General features: G+C 38.6%; 1 protein-coding gene across 2 annotated transcripts in view; it reads left to right on the top strand.

The window, feature by feature from the left end:
- Positions 1 to 1,272: 1,272 nt before the first annotated feature.
- Positions 1,273 to 19,713, top strand: part of vwc2 (von Willebrand factor C domain containing 2) — a 32,959-nt gene continuing 14,518 nt past the window's right edge. Inside the window, exons 1-4 of one of the 2 annotated variants that reach the window (XM_086093322.1) lie at positions 1,273 to 1,534; positions 5,471 to 5,557; positions 11,305 to 11,986; positions 14,981 to 15,110. In XM_086093322.1, coding sequence (XP_085949448.1) covers positions 5,502 to 5,557; positions 11,305 to 11,986; positions 14,981 to 15,110 — 868 coding nt within the window. In that variant the 5' untranslated portion in view covers positions 1,273 to 1,534; positions 5,471 to 5,501. The remainder of the gene's footprint in view (positions 1,535 to 5,470; positions 5,558 to 11,304; positions 11,987 to 14,980; positions 15,111 to 19,713) is intronic. The other variant, XM_086093324.1, reaches the window with a different exon arrangement.

Raw genomic sequence — 19,713 nt, 5'->3', positions numbered from 1 at the left:
GGTAGACCTACGCCCTAAGAATAGACAACATGACTTACCCGAGGTACCAAGGCAGATCCGGGAAAAGTAAAGCCTGGGGGCCACATCCAGCCCGCCCACAGTTTCTGATTGGCTGTCACAGTGACCATGAAGTAAAAATAAAACAATTTTCAAAATAAATTATTAGGCCTGCAGAGCTGCCAACTTCCCTATATTTTGTGACTTTTCCAACCCCTCTCGCAACTTTATCGAAAAAAAGACTATCCAAAATGACAACAGTGGTCCTAAAGTAAGCATTGCTAATAACAGGAAATAACAATGTTGCTAACTTGGTAACATTGTTATTTCTTGCACAGTGGAGAGAAGAGTGCCAACTGCCAAGAATTTTTGGCCTGATAATACTGTACACAAATTAACGGCTTAATTTACTCTACATAATGGGTGTATTATAAGTCATGACTTGCATGATGAGGAATGACTAAAGTGAGTTGAGGGTTGGTGCATGAAATTAATGTTTTTTTTTAAACTGTAAAGCTGTCATTTTAATGACCGCTTATAATTTTGTTTCAAATTTGTATTTCCTAATTATAACAATGGTCTCGTAACATATCTACACGGGTCGAAACTTATTGAAACAAGACAATGTGCTTTTTCTAAATAAAGTACAGTACATTAAAAATAATATAGACATAGACTAGTAGAGGTTAGCATGTTGGCTTGACCCTTGACAGGCATTCCACCCACCCAATATTTCATCTATAATGAAATATGTCACTCAAACCAGTGCAACACTGTTGTTCCTATGACCAGAAATATACTGCAATCAAAGTGTTGTTCGCTAGCACGGCAAAAACTCTAACATTAGCATTGATTTGCAACCATGTTACTGGACTTTGGCTACAGTCATATGTGTTCAAGGAAAATTTAACTTTGTTTATTAAATTGTTAAGGATTTATGTTTTTCGTGTGCCTGAATATCTAAAAGGGTTACGGCAAAAAATAGCAAAATATTTTATATCACATTAAAAAATGTCTCATAAGTGTACCTTTGAATCCAATTATGATGGCTTACTACCTCCTCTTCTTGAAAATGTGAAAAAACAAAATGGTCCTTTTTTTTTTCTTTCTTTTTTTACCAAATCAACGACAATCTAATCAAACACAATCCGAGAAACTAGCTCACCTGACCCCCCCCCCCCCCCCCCCCCCCGGTCAGCCAGCATTTCAGTCTTTGAAATCGCGCCATCTAGCGGCCACATTGTTAGTTACCTCGACGTCGGAACCGTGGTACTCCGCCTCCATTTATTTAACAATTTGGGGAGGGAGCATAAAGTGGCTGAGTGTGTGGAGCAGGGGGACATCACGCAGAGAGCAGAGCGCCTCGCACACTCTTGTGAGAAGAGCAAAGTTAAAAACGAACCGCCATCCTCCAGAGAACCATCGTCTTTGAACAAAGTGGACCGGTCTGTACTTGTTGTGATCATTTGTTGCTGTCTGGGTCAGGTCTGTGTACTGGTGATCCAAAAGCGCTGTCGGAACCGTACGTTTATCACAGGTAGGTTCACGTCATTGTTGTTATAGTTGAAGTGGAATCCTCTTTTGATTTTTGGTATGTGTTTTAGTGTGATTCAGAGCTATTTACCTAGATTGCAACTAGCATGTAAGCTGTAATTATATATTATACGAACAGCATCTTATGTACTAGCTACTCTTTATGCACCTGTAGAGGCTGTATGTGTCTTCCTTAACTTAAGGATGGGATGAGAAAATACAATAGTAGCACGGTGGACACATTACATGAACAATGCAATTGCATTCAGATAATCAGGTAGGTATGGGGATTTGCTAGGGGAGCTTTATGCTTTTTTTTCTTCTTTTTTTTTTTAAGCAGCTGATGATATCTGATGTTTGTGTTACATTATACACTACAATGTAAATGTCACTACATCTGTGGGTAAGCTGCATCAAAATGAAATACACTATGTGTCATATGCTGCACTCTGCCCTTTAATATCTACTCTAGTTTATTTGATTTTTTATTACTTTTCCTGGCTGGAATTGTGCACACAGGCATATTTTTACCTTTATTCCAGGCCACATGATCTAAAGATTGCATGACAGTTGTGCAAGGGTGGTTGCCTTGCCTTTGCGTTGTGTGTTTGGGGAAACTTTCTTTTGATGTAGGTCAGTGAAAGGATCAAATTCAATTAGACAGCCCTGTGGCGATTTATTCACTGGCAGATGGCTTAATATCCTGCTTTGGTGTACCTTATCGCTCTAATTACATTGCATTAGTCCACTCTTTACCTGTGTAAAAAAAAAAAAAGAGAAAAGTTTTTAACATGGCATCATTAATTCAATGCTTTCTCAGCCCTGTCAGATTGGAGCCCACAAGCAAACACTGTCTTAACCTTTCATGTCGTATCCCTTGTGATGTGCTTTGTCACAAATTGACCTAAAGTAAATAGTTTCATTGCTCTTGTGTGTAGATGACATGTTTGAATGTGGAAGATAAGGAATTAGATACAGCATGTGCAAAAAATAAAATAAAAAATGGAGCGCAGACAGCTGTGCAGGCATATTGAGTCTGATTTAATTCTAGCCCGTGGACCTTCTTTTCCTCCAAATGACATCTAGTTTGATGTGACAGAGGGACGTGACTTTACTTTTATTCACTGAGACGTTCTGAATGCGATACTTGCCGTGGAGGTTCATTGCCAGCCAACCTGTGTGAGGCTCTTGCACTGTTTACATCAACAGCCCAAAACACAAATCAAAACACGAGGCTGCTCCGAGCCGCCGAGCTTGTTTCGTTCTCTGCATGTCAGCGCTCATGTGGATGAAACATGATGGTAATAGATTGGATTCTTTTAAATAGCGCCGGAATGCATCCGTGCTAATTAGAAATCAACGAAAACAGAGATGTCTCAGCTCATGTGTGGAAAATTCCTGAAGATGGGGACTGCCTCGTTTAATTTGGGTCTATTTATAGCATAAATGTGTCGGTTAAATTGCTCAAAGCTAACCTGGAAGACAAATCTTTGATTGACATTACTGCAGAAAGCAAGCGGCAGGTCAACCTTTTCCCCACATGTTGTATTATTGAAGCGTTGCCAGGCTAATCTATAGCAATAGAATGAGGAGTGTCTTATTAGTCAAGCTTGAGCTACATTTTCTCCCTCCTCAAGACTTATGAGCTTTATTGCCTCTGCTTGGTAATGAAAGCAACAATATTTATTATGAGTCATAAATCAACGCTATGGTGAGAATCATTGAACCATGAACCAACCGCCAGGTTAAATCTCTCGTAGATTAATCACAGTGTTCAACTGTGACAAATACGTTGTTGACCTGAGCAAAAAGTCGACCTTTGGCTTTGTGAACGTATCCAAAGTGACATCACTAACATGCTCATGCCGCAAAATAAGCGCTTCATTCGTTCTTATCAGTCAGTGTAACATTTAAATGTCAGTGGAGATCAGGATCATAGCGTTCTTCAAAAATATGCACGTGGATCAATAGCAAATTTACAATATTAATAGCAGAGCAGGTCAACGATGTGGAAAATTATTTGTAGTCAATTTGGCTTTGTGTCAAGGAAAAGCTCTCAGTATCATTATGTAGTCAAAAGCAGTTCTGGTTTTGTTGTGAGAGATCTTGATAATATTGCTTTGTTTTAACATTCATCACCTTGATTATCTCAGTTACGTTTTATTGGGAGGCAAAAAAGATAAACCTTTATTGCCACAATGAGCCGTAAACCTGCATTTAGCGCTGATGCTTTGTGCTAAAGTGTTTTATTTAGTGTTAATATGGTGTAGGGCCTCAATTGCATTACCATGCAATCATCTGATGCTTGCTCTATTTACTGTTGCGTTGCTCTTGCATTCTTTCCTTCCGTTTAAAAATCAATCATATTTGCCATTTCCCCTGTTGTAACTAAACATCCCATGTAATTTTACTTATATCCAATTCCCCAAATATATTCACACGTTAAGGAATCATGTATTCCTTTGGACAAAACAATTAATTACACAGAGTATGTTACACTACAACAATTAAACCTTTTGCACTCCAATAAAATAACCCAGCCTCATTTATTGCAGTTTAAGAAGAGTAAAGCTTGTGAGGAGCAATCCCAGCAGAAAAGAACATATCGTTCCCATCAGGCCAAAAGCTCATAAGTCACAATTCAGAAAATTTCTTATTCTTCAAAAATATTTATTTTTAGGCCACACATGTGGGTGTTCTTTTTTTTTTTTTACAAATTATAGACCAATCTAAAGTGTTGAAAATGGCTTGCTGTTTGATGATGCAATATTAATGGTTGAACAAATATGCCGTTTTTGGGGTCTCCTCAAAAGTGATTATTTTGAAGGTACAAGGTTTTCAGCCTGATGCCAGTGATATGCAAATTCATCACAATGGGTACTCCTGCAAGCCTCTGGCTCATAGTTTTGGACTGGATTCGGATTCGAATATCCCGCCCTCTGTCTGCAAATGTGACGTCATATGCGTATTGCGTATGTGCAGTTACATTCCTTGTCAACAGGTGGCAGTAGCGATTGAAAAGGGAATTGCTTTAAGTCTAGGGATGAGTGAGTGCCGATACCAGATATTGCTACTGGGCCGATACGATACCCGGGCTTATTTCAATGTATCGTTAGTCGGGACAGTGGACGACACCTCTTGTGGCTGTTGTACGATTAAGTGCTAAAAAATTATAAATGAGAACAATTGAAAATTGTCATTCATTTTATGCAAGTGCATTTCTCCAACGTTTGCTGGATTGACTCTCTCGGGAATGTGTTCATATTGTTCATCAAGAACCAATAAGGTGTTGCATACTAATAGATTTAGCTGAGCCCCCCCCCCCCCCCCCAAAAAAAAAAGTTTGTTCTGCTGCTTTTACCTTTTGTTACAAAGCATTTATTGTTTATTGTTGCAACATTCCATATAAAGTATGCATGTGGAAGAGCACATTTTTTGACACCCAAGTTCCAACAAGAATATAAAAATATTAAAATAGTATTGAAGCAAATGATTTTTTCCAATAGTCTTTCAAGGAAATTGAGTCAAATGCCATACCTAACTGTAAGGCTATATTAATAATAAACTTCTAATCTACTCAATGGTGAAGCAGAGGGAGAAGAAAAATTGCATGTTGTTAATTTAAAATCATTAATGTTTGCACTTCAGTGATTTGATTTGAAATGTTTTAACAAACCACAAAATTATGTTATCCTGCTACTTAATATGACTTATTAATATACTATATATACAGTACATGTACATAATACATACCCATGTAAATTTGAGGTTTGTTTTCACACCTCACAGATTTAGGAAGTGTTATGAATATGTTTTTTAAAGGAATTAAATTAGCTGACATTTCACCTGCTTCCCTAAAACCCCCTTACTGAGCTATGCAAATTATTATTGAAGCATTGTGTGAGCCACATATAGTGCATCTGTCTTTTTTAATTGACAGTTTTGGAAGTCATGTATTCCCAACATTGAAGATGGCTCAAGGGTGGTGCTCAAAACGTGGAAGCATGCAGAGACATGTCAGAAGAAGGTCAGTGCAAAAAGAGACCACCCAATGTGAAAATCACCTCACTGCTAGTTCTGAGCTCCAAAAAGAAATACAAAAACGTCTGCCATAATTTATTGTACTGGCCATTTTTTTTGCTTATTTCCCTGAGATAATTACATGCAACTGAAAATAATGAAATAGGAATTCATTAGCTTCATTTTAAAGAGGTTGTCAGACATGTACAATATATATGAGCTTACAGTACATGAACTCTGATGACTGCAAGTACAAAGGCTTTGCTGACTCCACAGGGTCACATCTGTGCTGTGAGTGAAAAAAATAAAAAATAAAAACCTTCATTTTGACTCTCACTACAAGCAGAGTTGCTAAAATATGAGTTGTAAAAGCAAAGCAGTGAACCATCAACATTTGCCCCAAATTTGTATTTATTATTGTGTGTAAATGCCAAAAGGTGAGTTCAATAACTCAAACCACATGTGTAAAGTGCTCGTGCTCATATTTGGTTTCCTGTGTGATGTCATGTCAATTTGCATTACCGTGTTATTTCGGCTAGTACGTTAGCTAACACTACCTAACGTAAAGAGGGTTTGTTTGTGTTATATAAATACACTACATTTTTCTCACAAAAATGATAACACTTTCCACTCATGCTCGATCACTGCTTAGCGATGTGATGAGAGACAAGCAGACCAAGCTAAGCTAAGTTAGATGGATAAGCTTCAACTTGCACCGACACAAGTTAAACCGGACCCGACTTATTTTGCAAAATGAATACACTACAGAGACAGACATTAAAAAAAAAAATGTTTTAGTATACGCCGGCCGGCTTGTACACAGCATATGAGTCAGTGTTAAATTCCCAGTGTTCGATCAAATATGCAGTAAGCAGTGTTATTATAACACTGTCAGAGTAAATTTCTTTGGGTGTTGGGGTCGATGTAAGGTGTAACCCAAACAGCCCCACCTTGAGTGACCACACCCTCATTTCCGGTGAAGGAGAAACGTTCCAACTTTTTCAGCGGGCTGTCGACATTTCAATAGTGATACATCTGGTTGATGTTGTTGGGTTGGCGTGGCTCAGTGGTGGAGTGGTCGTCTCCTGACCCCGAGAGCGTGGGTTCGAGCAAGATACTGACCCTACTGTGTCATCAGGAGTCAAAATGTAAAGAACTTTGAGGGCCTTGTAAGGAGAAAAAACACTATATAAGTGAAATACTATTTACCAGAGTGTAGTTTAGGTTAAATGTTTAACACTGACACTAGTGTAGAGTACTTTCAACTCTACTCAGTGTTTACCAGTGTTGGTTTTTAACACTATACAGTGTTGGAGTAACACTGGTTAAGTGTGGAAAAAAGTAAAACTTTGAAAAGTGTCAGATTTACACTCATTGGTGTGGACACATATATACACTTTTCTAGTGTTAGATGTAACACTCTCAGTGTTAATCTAACACTGGCGATTTTGCTCTGTCATCTGCTGAAATTCTCATGTGAATGTTTTCTTTTCAGGCTAAACCTTCGCTTTGCAGCTATTACATAAAACTTTATTTTGTCCTTTTTTAATCTAAAGCGCGTAAACCTTGGGCATCTTTTTATCTTTTTTTCTTCCCGTGTATTTCTCTTTAGCAACCTTATTCCATTGACTGCGTGTGTGTCTGCAACAAATAATAAATAAAACAAATATCCATGGTAAACATGGGCAGTGGCTAAACATGGTTCCAGGCGGTTTTCAAATTATTCATTCTAGTTTTGAGGCTGACATTTTTGTTTTGATTAGCCATTTTTTTCCGCTGTGCCTTAGTCACAATCCTGAATAAAGAGTTGCTCTAAATTCAAATCCACTCGTTTGTACACGCTTCTGCCTTCAAAGGCTAAATGACAGACTGCATAGATGACAACTTCACACCATGTCACACTCATATTTTGCATAAAAAGGGGGAAGAAGAAAGATTATTTGTTTTTAGGATGGATGGGCCCCTTTAAGAATGTTAAAAAAGTGAGACAAATCACCTGTAAATTGTATAAAGGTTTTCTGATTGTGATAGGTTTACCCTTGAATTAACTCGTCTCCCATTATTTCCTGTGGGAAAAAAATGTTTTTAAATCTGTATTAATTAGATTCACAGCACTATCTCTGTAAGGTCTTCTCCCACCTGCTGAACTTGAACTTACATATGGAAAAAAACATCCAGAAAATAACGATTTGGGCTAACAAATGGGCTGATTTGTATTTTAATAGAGCTTATACAACGCTTGCAAAGTACGAACTCAAGGAAAATATGTGACTTGCAATACAACAGCGAGAGTAAGGTTTCAAAGGGCTTACTTAACCTTGAAAAAGCTGTAATAAATACAATTCAATTCAGAATGAATATATTTTGTCCTACAGTCGGTTTTCCTCTTTGTCCACCAATTCAATGGATTTGTTCTCCTTGTATGTCCTCAATTCCTCCTGCTCATTTTGTATCTCTTTCAAAGATACAAGGACAAGATTTTAGATGAAATGTCTTGTGAAATGTATTGTTATGACCAAGGTACACTTGTGTATTTTAGTTTTGGGAGAGTAGTGCCCAGAGGTAGTAAACAGCTCTACCTAGAATGTTATAAGATCAGTTAGTGCATTTTTTCCCATTTATTTTTTGTAGCCCTCTGTAGAATTGTTGTTTCCCCCAAAAGAAGTCACATCTTGGTATCACAATATAGATCATATTATTTTCCTCAAAGTTGTAAAGTGTTTAAAACATTGTAATCTGTTTTATTGTCTTCCAAACAACAATATAAAGAACAGCTCTATAATTTATGAAATAAATGTGCCAGTAGACTGTTTACAAAACAATAGGCCTATCTCCTCTAAATAATTTCAAAAACAATACCAGACTGATGGATTGCAATCACAGGCTTGCCTTGCCAGCAAAAAATGTGAAACACAACTAAAATATGCAAATATACAGTAATATAAACAAAATATGTAACGTAAACAGTGGCGGTACTGTAAACTGTAGCGGTGGTGGCTCATTAATTAAATGAGGAGGAACATCCTTTTGCCCTCACTTTCATTCTGGTCTCACGTAGACGACATTTTCTTGTAATATGTGACCACTGACAAATTTGCAAAAAAAAATTTTTAAGACAATAAACAATAAAAATGTTCGATACTCACTGAAGCTATTGTGAGATTGAAAATTCACCCAAAAGTCCTCCAACACAATACAAGTATATTGGTCGTTTTACCATGCACGAAAATACGACCAAATAGAGCGTATTCCATGACAGGTCACAAGACGAACAAGACGTTGGTACATTCTGCGCATGCTCTTTCTTGATGTCAATACATCGTCACTTTTGGGAATTCGTCGTCACTTCTGGGATGGGATACTAATGGTTGAGGTTAGGAAGAGGCTCAGAGGTATATGCTCATATATGGTTGACGTTACAAAACATGTAGTCAACATTGAAACAATTACTGGCCTGTTAGCTCAGTCAGATAGATGCTTGTCTTTCAACCAGACGTCCCGGGGTTGAGACCCAGTAAATCCCGTTATGATTCAGTTTACTTTTTTTTTTGTTGTTGCTATTTACATGTCCGGTAGGTGTCGCTAAATTACAATACGTAACACACATATATATATATATATTAACATTAAGTCAAGTCAAAAATCTTCTTTACAATAAATATGTTCCATGCGCCTCCACTAGTCTAAACACAGTATTCCGATTGATATTGCATTTGTGGAGTATTAGTTAAGCAGCAAATTCCACCCATTTTTATCCATCTCAGGGGGTGACCATTGTGCCACATGCCGTTGACTGAAAATGGCATCACAGTTGCTCAGGGCTCAGTTAATGACCAATCACAGCTCACCTGTATTCTGAGTTTGGTCATGTGACAGTTGCAAGCTCAGCCACGATTGGTTGTTGCCTGAGCTGTGAGCAACTGTGATGTCATTTTCAGTCGACAGCAAGTGGCCCCTGAGAGGGATAAAACGGGTGTATTTTGCTGCTTAATTCAATCAGAATAGCGTGTTTAGACTAGTGGTGCCGCATAGGACATTTGATTTAAAATAAATGTTTGACTTAGATTTCCCCTTTTACATAAAAAAAAAAAGAAAACCTTTTTTTTTAGCAGGTTTGCTAGTGGCTAGTATGAGAAGCTAATAAAGCAGTCTTCATCTTCACTCAGTCCTCTCTCTTGTCAAACATCGCTAACAGATGGACTCGAATTCATTACAACAGTCACCCAGATGCTTCAAATCAAAGTACTTTTGTACTGTTAGGTGAGTCTCTTGAGTGCTGAGGAGCCAGGAAAGAAATCTATGTAACACTTTCATGTCGTATTAAAGTCTGTTTTGATAGTTGTATTTACAGTTTCCTCTTTGCCATCACTTCTGTGTGTGTGTGGTATAAAAAGAAGACTTAAAATACCAGAGAAAACTCTAAACACACTAATTGATTGTTAGCTTGCTCACATTAAGTAGTTTGTGCTTATTTCACTAGCCACCCAAACGCCAGGAGGTCAGTGATCAGTCCTGCAGGAGCGCAAGACAGCGTACGGTGTCCGTGTGACAGCTTGTAACAGCTGTTCAGGTGGTTACCGGAATGAGGTTCCTTTACTAATGGGCTCTTCTTCCTCCTCTCTCCCTCAGCTGCCTTTCACTTTCACTACAACTCAAAAGCTTGTGCCTCAAACATAGCAAATTAGATAAACATTGCCCAAACGCTGTTGAATGCCTTCAGTCAATTTAAGCTTTTTTCCTCTGAGTGACTCAGAATTTATGAAGACTTAAGCACCATAGTTAGACTGAATTTTTGTCACATTGTCTAAACATAACATAACATAACATCTGTTGTTCATCGTCACAAACAACTGACTTCCCTTTATTCTATCACTACGTAGCAAAGAGTCTTAAAGTACACAATTGAATCATCTTAATGAACTATGCTGGAATGAGTTGACATTGGATTATTTTAAATTTACTTAGCTAACACTGAATAATTACATCATTGTATGAAATTGTTAACATCAATACAACTGCAGCGTTTGCTTGGCCTCAGCAATGGCAAGGAAATAAATGGAAGTAGGCCACCGAGCGCAGCAAAGCGTCATAGCAGGCATTTGAATTTCAAAGTGCCAGAGTAAATCAAGTTTAGCGAGAGGCAAAAATAAAAATATTGAGCACAGCTTTTTATAAAATGCGCTGTGTTTGCAGTTTACTCCAGGGTTTCACTCCTCCTGAGGTGTCGTGTATTAACGTACTGTGCACAATGGTTACGTTCAAGTGTAATTACATGTGATTACAACACAAAAGAAAGCTCCAAGGAGGTTTTTGATCCTAGAACGAAAAAGTGAAAAGTAAAGCTTTCGTTACTTTGAATGACGATACGGTTCCAGCCTGACATAAATTATGTTCTTTTTCAAATCAATTCCTCTTACAGTTGACTGAGATTCATTTTAAGAAGTAAATTGATCCAGACTCTTTGTTCCGTTAAGAAGAGCGGAGGCTTTAGAATGTTTGATTCAAGTCGCTCCTCTTTGTCACCAACAAGACTGATTGATGCAGAGAAGTGTTACAGTATCAAGCAGTATTGATTTCCTAACACAGATGTTCCCTATCTTGACAATCCAATTCACTGATCTCAGACTCGGGGTGTTTGCTTGACGTGACGGAACAAAGCCATGTGAATTTGTTGCCCTGTTCCAAAGCGCACACCTGGGATAAAAAGTGACAAAATACTGAGCGCATAACCCCAGTTTAATTTTCTCTTTCCAGATGGACTGGCTCACACCTGAGATGTGAAGTGTGTTATGTGAGCCAAGGTGTTTTCCCACCTCACTGGTGGTGGGGAGAGATGCTGCACTCCGTTGCCATGACAGCAGAGGTTCTCTTTGTTCTCTGGTTCCTGATGAGTGGCGCTGAGAGCAATCCTCTAACCACCCTGCCGGTTAGCCGTGAACGTCTGGAAAGGGTGCTGACCCAGGCCAGGGAGGACAAAGCGGTCCCCAAGCAGCTGCAGCCTGAGGACAACGATACTTTGGGTCTAAACAGAACTGGCATGAGCCGCACCATGTCTAACCTCAGATCCAAGGGTGGGAAGTCCCAAGAGTTGTGGACTGAGCAAGATGACTTCAACCAGATAGACGTGGGTCCTACAAGTGACGTCACCCTGTCCTTGGAAGCCATCGACGAGTACGCCTACCCGGACTACAGGGGTAAAGGCTGTATGGATGAGAGCGGTTTTGTATTCGCCATCGGTGAGCAATTCACCCCCGGCCCGTCCACATGCCCTTGCCTCTGTACAGATGAAGGTCCTCTGTGCAGCAAGCCAGATTGTCCCCGGGTGCACCCTCGTTGCATTAAAGTGGACACGAGTCAATGCTGCCCGCAGTGCAAGGAGAAAAAGAACTACTGCGAATTTCGGGAAAAGATCTACGCTTCGTTAGAGGAGTTTAAGGTGAGTTCATGAACTGTTCATTCACTTGTTTATTTGACATTCTCCGAGCGGAGCAAAACGCTGACAGATCCACCTTTGACGTTCAAATGAGTCTAAGGCAAGCACTACATAAAAAGTAGTTGCCCCGCAGCAAGCAAGCGGCAAAGAAGGCATGAAGGCAGATTTATAATGGCAAAGGTCAGCAATTGTCTTTGTTCTCACTAGAATATTTCTGAAGGCTCACTTTCGATGTGCAGCTTCAGCAGTCTTTTCATATTGTTTCTGTACTGTTGTTGTTGGCATTGCAAATCAGACATTTAGGACGCTGACTGCCATCACTCAAATCTATATGTATAGGGCGCTTTAAAACAACCACCACTGTTTTCTTAACTCATTCAGTGAAAGCTATAGATGTCAAAATCCATTTTAACTTAACAGATAAAGTGAAAACAGCAGAGGACCCAGAATTGAACCCTGTGGAACACCATACGTTCTTTTATACGTGTGAATTCATGTTGCACATAGTCGTCCGACCACTTTCTTTTTTTGCTCGACATTATGAAAGGATTACAATAATAAAGAAATCACATGACATATCATCACAACAGTCACAAGTCAACTACTGAGAGCACCAAATTCCCTGCAGCACAGATAGGCCTCCAATGTGGCATAATCACCTACAACCAATAATGGCCAAGCGTGGCATATCATGAAGAATCATTTTAGTCATATGTGTTTTTCTCCTCCACTGAACCCCTGAGACTCACTCACAGAACCCCTGAGATTCGACTGAACCCAGATTAAAAACCACTGATCTAACAGTGGTACATTGTACACCCTTTTTATGCTAGCGATTGTCAAAACTGGAAGTGAAGCTTGAGTCCTCACAGATGTTAAAAGCAGTTCTATGTCAAACCTAAAAAATAAAATACAAATCTCACACAAGCGTCATACATTAGCCTTTGTGCTGCGCCATGGGATTTGCTACAGGCAGGTTATTATGCGTGATTGCTAACTTCTTTGGGAAGTGCTGCCTCGCTCCATTTTTCACAGTGAAGTGGCATGCGGAGGCGCAAGCCTCTGCAATCAGCAGCAATGTTGTCAGAATTAACCTTAGCGCTCTTGATAGGACCAAAGATGTGCTGCTATGCACAAGGGACTGCCAAAAAAGCCTTTCACAGGGAATATAGGAGCTGCATGCCATTCAATCTGTACATAGCTGCAGTCTTTTCTAGGTTATGAGACGCTTGGGAACAATTGACAAGCAAAGACATTTTGAACTTCTTTCATTTAAACTTAGTTCAAAGACATGGCTAGATCATTCTGATAATGTTTTATTTCATATTCCTATCGATTTTCACAGTGTCAGCCTATTAGACCCTGAAACTAGCTTGTTTGCTTCACTTTACCTAAAAGGAGACTATTTAGTCAGTTGTAGACTTTGTTAGTTACATTATGTCTGAGTTACATTAGTCTCTTCACAACTGAAAAAGGTCCCCCATTAGGATGGCAACCAGGGATGATATTTGAGCCATGTGAGTGGACAGCGTTTGAAGCGCTCAATGCTTACGTGCACAGATTAATCGGTTTGTTTTCTTGTTTTCAAACTTACCATTTAACAGGCATTGGGTGTTATTCGATCTTTGACCAATCGCTGTCTGCCTCAGCAGCACTAGGGGGCGATGAGTCTTCTCTCAACGTAGGGTTAGGGTTGATACTTGCTATGTGTTAAAGATATTAGAATTTGAATGTGATTGAGTGAAGACTCGAAATTGTTCTTGAGTGTGAATACAAATATGAGAAATAAATGTTGTAATGTGTTGTAGTTTAATTGGTTTGAGTTTTGCGTAACATGATGCAATTGACATACTTACTTACGTACTTACATACATACGTACATGTATGTTCGTGCTAGCGAGGGACGGCCAAGACAAGAGCTAGTGATTTATCTCATTGCATGTCTCAAGCATGTAAGATTTTTGTTTGTTTTTTAGTCCCCAACGTTAATATAAGTGAGCGTTATTCACTCAGCTGGATTTTTGGCACAGTGGCTCCCACAAAGTTGTGATTTCTGTAATCATAAGCCCAATCGCCCATGTATTAATGTGTTGCAAATTACTTTGCTTACCCATGAGAGTCTGGAGAACCAAGAGAGGATGTTAAATTATAAAAAATAAAAATAAAATCAATGGAGGATGCTATGCTGTTGCTCTGCTCTCGTGTTGTGGCTTGATCGCTCGTTGTTTCTGCATGGATGTACAGTACGTACAACACTGCAGTATTTTTGTATCGTGGAAAAAGTATATCAGTGTTACGATGAAACAGTGGTCTTGAACTCGCAGCCTGGGGGCCATTTGCTGTCCGTAGAATATTTTGTGGCCCCCTACTTGACATCAAAGTTTAAGTTTTTTTTTTTTAATACTTGAAACCCTTTTTTTGTGGAATACTTGATGTGTCCCAGACACACTCAGACTTGATCTCTTTTCAGACCTCACATAACGTTTCCACCCTATTGCTTGGATTCACTTTGTGTGCCACAATGACTTTCTGGCTTATGCTTTCCAATTTATTCATTCTGCCAACATGATGTTATATAAACAGATATAATTTGACATTTCTGAATCAATTCAATATCCCTCACAAGTTTAGCATTATTTGGTGGGTTGAGCCAACTTCTGTCAGGAATGGTCTACGGCCAGAAAAAAAGACCACCACGCAGATGTAAAACGTTTTGGGATCATTTGCACAGGCAAATAAACAATAACGTGTAATGACAAAACAAAACCTGTGATATTACTCTAACAAAAGCAGCCACAGATGAAGGAAGGTACCACTGGAATTAAACAAAAGGGCTTGCTACACAAAACAGCAAATCCGAAGTAAGCAAAAGAAGACAAACTAAATACACTTTACATTTCATTCTTATGCATGCCAGGGTAGACTTGAGACCAGGATGGCAAACACCACTGTGTATATGTGTGGAATCATTCCAAGTGTGCTAATTGTGTTTTCCAGGTGTCTCCGTGTGAGAAATGCCGATGTGAGCCAAGCGGAGAGGTGCTGTGTTCTGTGTCAGCCTGCCCGCAGACAGAATGTGTGAACCCGGAATATGAACCGGACCAGTGCTGTCCCATCTGCAAGAGCGGTAAGTGGGGGACGTGTCGTTCAAGAACACTTGAGTGCAAGAGAGAAGAGTTATTTTAAATGTTTTGGTAGCCCACAAATTCAGTCAGTCCATCCAAATCAACAAAGGAAAGGCTTCACCATCCATTTTCTTCCACCGCGCACGTCTCACATCGCTAGATTTACACCGTAGCTCTAAGTGCCCTGTTCGGATTTTGATTTGTTCCGCTTACATGTACATACAGTGACTGATGTCACAGTGTTTACAGTGCATTCACTGAATTATCAATCCTCATGCATGTTCTTGTGTAGGGATGCGCCAATGCCAAAGTTTCCACACACTGTCCCTTTAATGTGTAAGGACAGAGACATTTTCCATTTTAAAAGTGCCTTAAGATAATATCTGTTGTTCTGTTGTGCTACATAGAAGAGGTTGACGTGACTTTGCTATGATCACAATGTATAGGTTTTTCTAATTGAATACAGTGTTCCCTCGTTTATCGCTGGAGTTACATTCCAAAAAATACCCACAATGGTTGGAATCTGCAAAGTAGTCAGCTTTATTTTTTTACATTTATTAAAATGTTCTCACCTTTCTCTCTGATTTAAATACTCTCAATGTTCACGCCTTCAGAGTTGGAAAAATAGGTTAAAAAAAACATCGTTATAGCGAGGGAACACTGCACTTTAACATTGCATTTATTACTTTAATATTGCATGTTCTTTAAAATGAAAACCCCGAAAATATTGATTGTACAATAAACTGTGTGCGCGTGTGATTGTGTGTGTAGTAACTTAGTAGCTCCTTTTCAAAGGTCGTGCACAGCATGTGGCTCATCAATCATTTGTCCTTCCACAATTATTCTTCATTCCCAGCCAATTTCAAAGAGAGGCCACATGATATGTTCTGTGATAAATTGATAAAAGTGTGGTATGCGATCATGTGAAGAGGTACTGCACGCTTAGGTTTTGTTGTTGCTGGTAAAACTCTGCATTGGTCCATTTGAGAATAAATCATGCAGCTCAGTCAATTCAAGTAAAATATTTTTTCCCCAATGACTGAGGACAGCATGTCCTAATGTCCTTTGTTTCTCTTTGTGTGAATGTAATATCATTCAGTGTAGCAATGTCACTAACATGGGATGATGCAGTATGTACCACTGAAGTGGGATTATTAAGTATTGTGGTGCAGATTTCTACTAGCAAATCTGCCAGAAGAAGACGACATCGAATATGTTGCACACAAAAAGCCAGTTATTGTGCAACAATCCTGCTTGAATGCCTTCAAAGTAGAAAAGAGATTATTGCATTATCTTGTTGGCACAGAGTGTTATCTTCACAGGAGAAATTTTTAAATGAAAATACGTAGCTGAATTGCTTTCAAAAGAGATACAAAGAAATCTAGATTACATTCCAACCAACTGAATAAATCAAAGAAGACAAATAACATCATGTCATTTTGCTTAATTGTGATCAGTTTGTCATTATATGATATTAAAAAATATATAAAAAATCTGCATATAAATGACCCTTGGTGACAAGTTTATCATAAAAATACAAATTACTCTCGCTCTACAGAAAAAGAAAAAAAAGAAAAATTAAAAGTTAAAATACTGTTTCTTTCCCCTCAGTGAGTAGACAGTAGAGGTGTTAGAAAAAATCGATTCGGCAATATATCGCGATATTACAGCACACAATTCTCGAATCAGTTCAATATGCGGCAGAATCGATTGTTAAACATCAACTTTTTATGGAAATATTCAACAAAACTTCTTACTTAGGGTTAGGATTCACACATTAAGCATGGAAGAATGTTATATTAATGGAACATTAAGCCTTAATATTTTATTTCAGTGCTGTTCAAACATGAAACTGCAACCTGTTTGTTAAATGCAGTGGCTCAGTTATAAACCTGAATTTTCAGATAAATAAATACATTTTCAGACAAATCTTTCAGTGTACATGTATGATTTGTCCTTCCACAATTACATTACATGTACAAGTTTACTGATTTGTATTTTCTAAATTTTAGTAAAAAAAAAAAAATCGCAATAATCAATTTATAGATTCGTATCGGGATTAATCGAATCGAATCGTGACCTATGAATCGCCAGGTACTAGGCAATTCACAACCCTAGTAGACAGTAGTCATATTTACCTGCTGTATTTTGGTACACAACATGATAATTGTTTGTTCACTTGTAAAATATGCACATGCTGAGAGAGCTTTGTGTTGCATTTGGACAATGCTCCATCTTCTCTCCTTTGGACTGCGCAGTTGATTTGCTGAGCTTGAGCTGTACGCACATCTGTTTAGAGACAGATGTGGCATGGGTTGTAAAATGATATTCGAAACTGCCACCAAGCAATCATGCTCTTTCAGCCGAGAAAGATATGCTGTGTTGCAATGGATTACGCCTGTATTACCATAAGAGTTTAATATATCTAAGTGAGCAAATTACATGAGCACACTGCTGTTTCTGCATCAGAAACTGCGGGATTCTCAGGTCAAAGTATAATCTTTTTCAAGCCATACACATGGAATTTTACCATTTTTACTCCAGTCGGTCAAAATATGTCCTTATGTGAAACCAGTCAAAGGCACAAAAAAGTTCGGGAACCACTGATAAAATACCAAAAACGTTGAAAGTTGATTAATCAACTTTCCCTCACTCAACCTTCATCAGTTTATAGTACAAGAAACCTCATGTTCCACCCCTACTGTGCAGAGTTGTGGAGAATTGACGCAGATTGTTGATTTATTCCCACATTAACAATTTGTTGACTGAGTCACAGTCATGCACATGAACTTTAGAACACACACACACCTGTATCCAACACACACGCAGTGCTGCCGAACCTCCTGCTGTCATTCAAAGCAGATCTGTGACAAGAAATGGCACCATATTAAATGATATGATCTGTTCATATACCCTGTAGCCAGTGAAACAGGAAATTATACCAGACAGACAGCGAGCTCTGTAATTAACCGTGCTGCGGACACCAACAAGCCAAGTTTAAAACAACAAACACACACAATGCATCTTAAACGTACAATGAATGCCGTCCCTAACCAAAAGTGAGCCCGTAGGCCTGAAGGGATCATCAAAATAGACGGCCAGCTGAACATTAGAGACATTTTTTTCTCTTTGAATTCTGTGACATGTTGTTGCTATTCGACCCAACATCAGGTGACTTAGTGAGGAAGAGGTTTGGGCACTGTTTGTGAAAATAACATGGGGGGGAAAAAAGATCTACTAAAATGACATTGAACATCTTTAAACACATGGTGTGATAGCCTACAAACACTGTAAAACCCATCTAATCACACCAAAATCAATCAAGTCAGTGTGGGTAATTATATTGAGGAGCAATTACTGTATGCAGTACTGTAACCAACCAAGCACTTAATTCCGATGTTTCACAATTACAGTATATGGACTCTTAGGCTAGCTTAGAAATTAGCATCGCTGCTCTGTTTTTCCTCGTCATCCCTTCATCATGAAGAAGTGTAACCTATTTGTCACCATGGAGGCGATGATCACTGACTTAATAGCGATTTATTTATTTATTTATTTTAAATGGGTGCTATACAAATAAAGATTGATTGATTGATTGACTCCGCACATGTTTAGCCGCACTAGTAGCTAGCTAGTGCGGCGTAAGTAACACGGAGCGTGCTTTGATCTGCGGCTTCCCATGCGTAGGTGAGCCCTACTTTTTTTATTGGCAAAAAGAAATCTGTGATTCTTGGGTTTGTTATTCAATGGGTTTTGAGAAGTGCAAAATGCAATTAATTGACCCACAAACTGTACGTATACAGCCTAATGTCTGCTGAGATTGGCCATATTGAGAAATTATAAAACGGCTCGATTGAGATATATTAGCCTATTTATATATATATATATATTTTTTTTTTAAAAATGCCAATATTAATCTTTCTGTTATAGGTGATGAGGCACAAGTTTTAGTATTAATTAATTTGACAATTGCAGTAGTTTAAAAATCACAACAAATGCGTGTCAATGTTTATTAAATGAATTTTTTGCTCCAATGTGCCGTTTTACACCACTGATACCGCTACTCTTTTTTTTATTCTCCTTTTTCATGCCCCACAAAGAGCAGCATCTCCCAGTGTTGAATGTCAGAAGAACCTTGACGCTGGCTATATTACATGTCGTTTTTAGAATATGCCATACAACCAGGTTGTTACCATGACAAACATGAAGTCTTAAACGGGAAGGGGAGGATGACCAAGCCACCGCTGTCAAGGCTGTCATCTGAAATGCTCTTTGAAATTATGTTTTTCCACTTTGTTTTTTTTATTATGAAATTTTGAAACCCCCAAATCCCCCTGAATGCACAAACACTCAATTAGCCATGCTCTCCGACATTCCCTCACTACAGCCACATACTCTAGCTACAGTACGTTGTACATTTAAAAGAGGCTGTGTGGAGGTTTGATAAAAAAATTAAAAAAAGAAGTGGCACCAATAAGAGCAGCTTGTTATTTTCCTTCTACTTTTTATTTTTTTCACTCTGCGTAACATGCATCTAATATCATGCACCAAATTGAAAGTGGCATTTGGGGTTAGATCAAATCATGCACATTTTCTCCCCAAAGT

This window comes from Leptonotus elevatus, chromosome 13 (genome assembly GCF_054856555.1).
Source record: "Leptonotus elevatus isolate MCC_2025b chromosome 13, RoL_Lele_1.0, whole genome shotgun sequence".
Lineage (NCBI taxonomy): Eukaryota > Metazoa > Chordata > Actinopteri > Syngnathiformes > Syngnathidae > Leptonotus > Leptonotus elevatus.
This window is presented reverse-complemented; position numbering and strand designations above follow the sequence as displayed.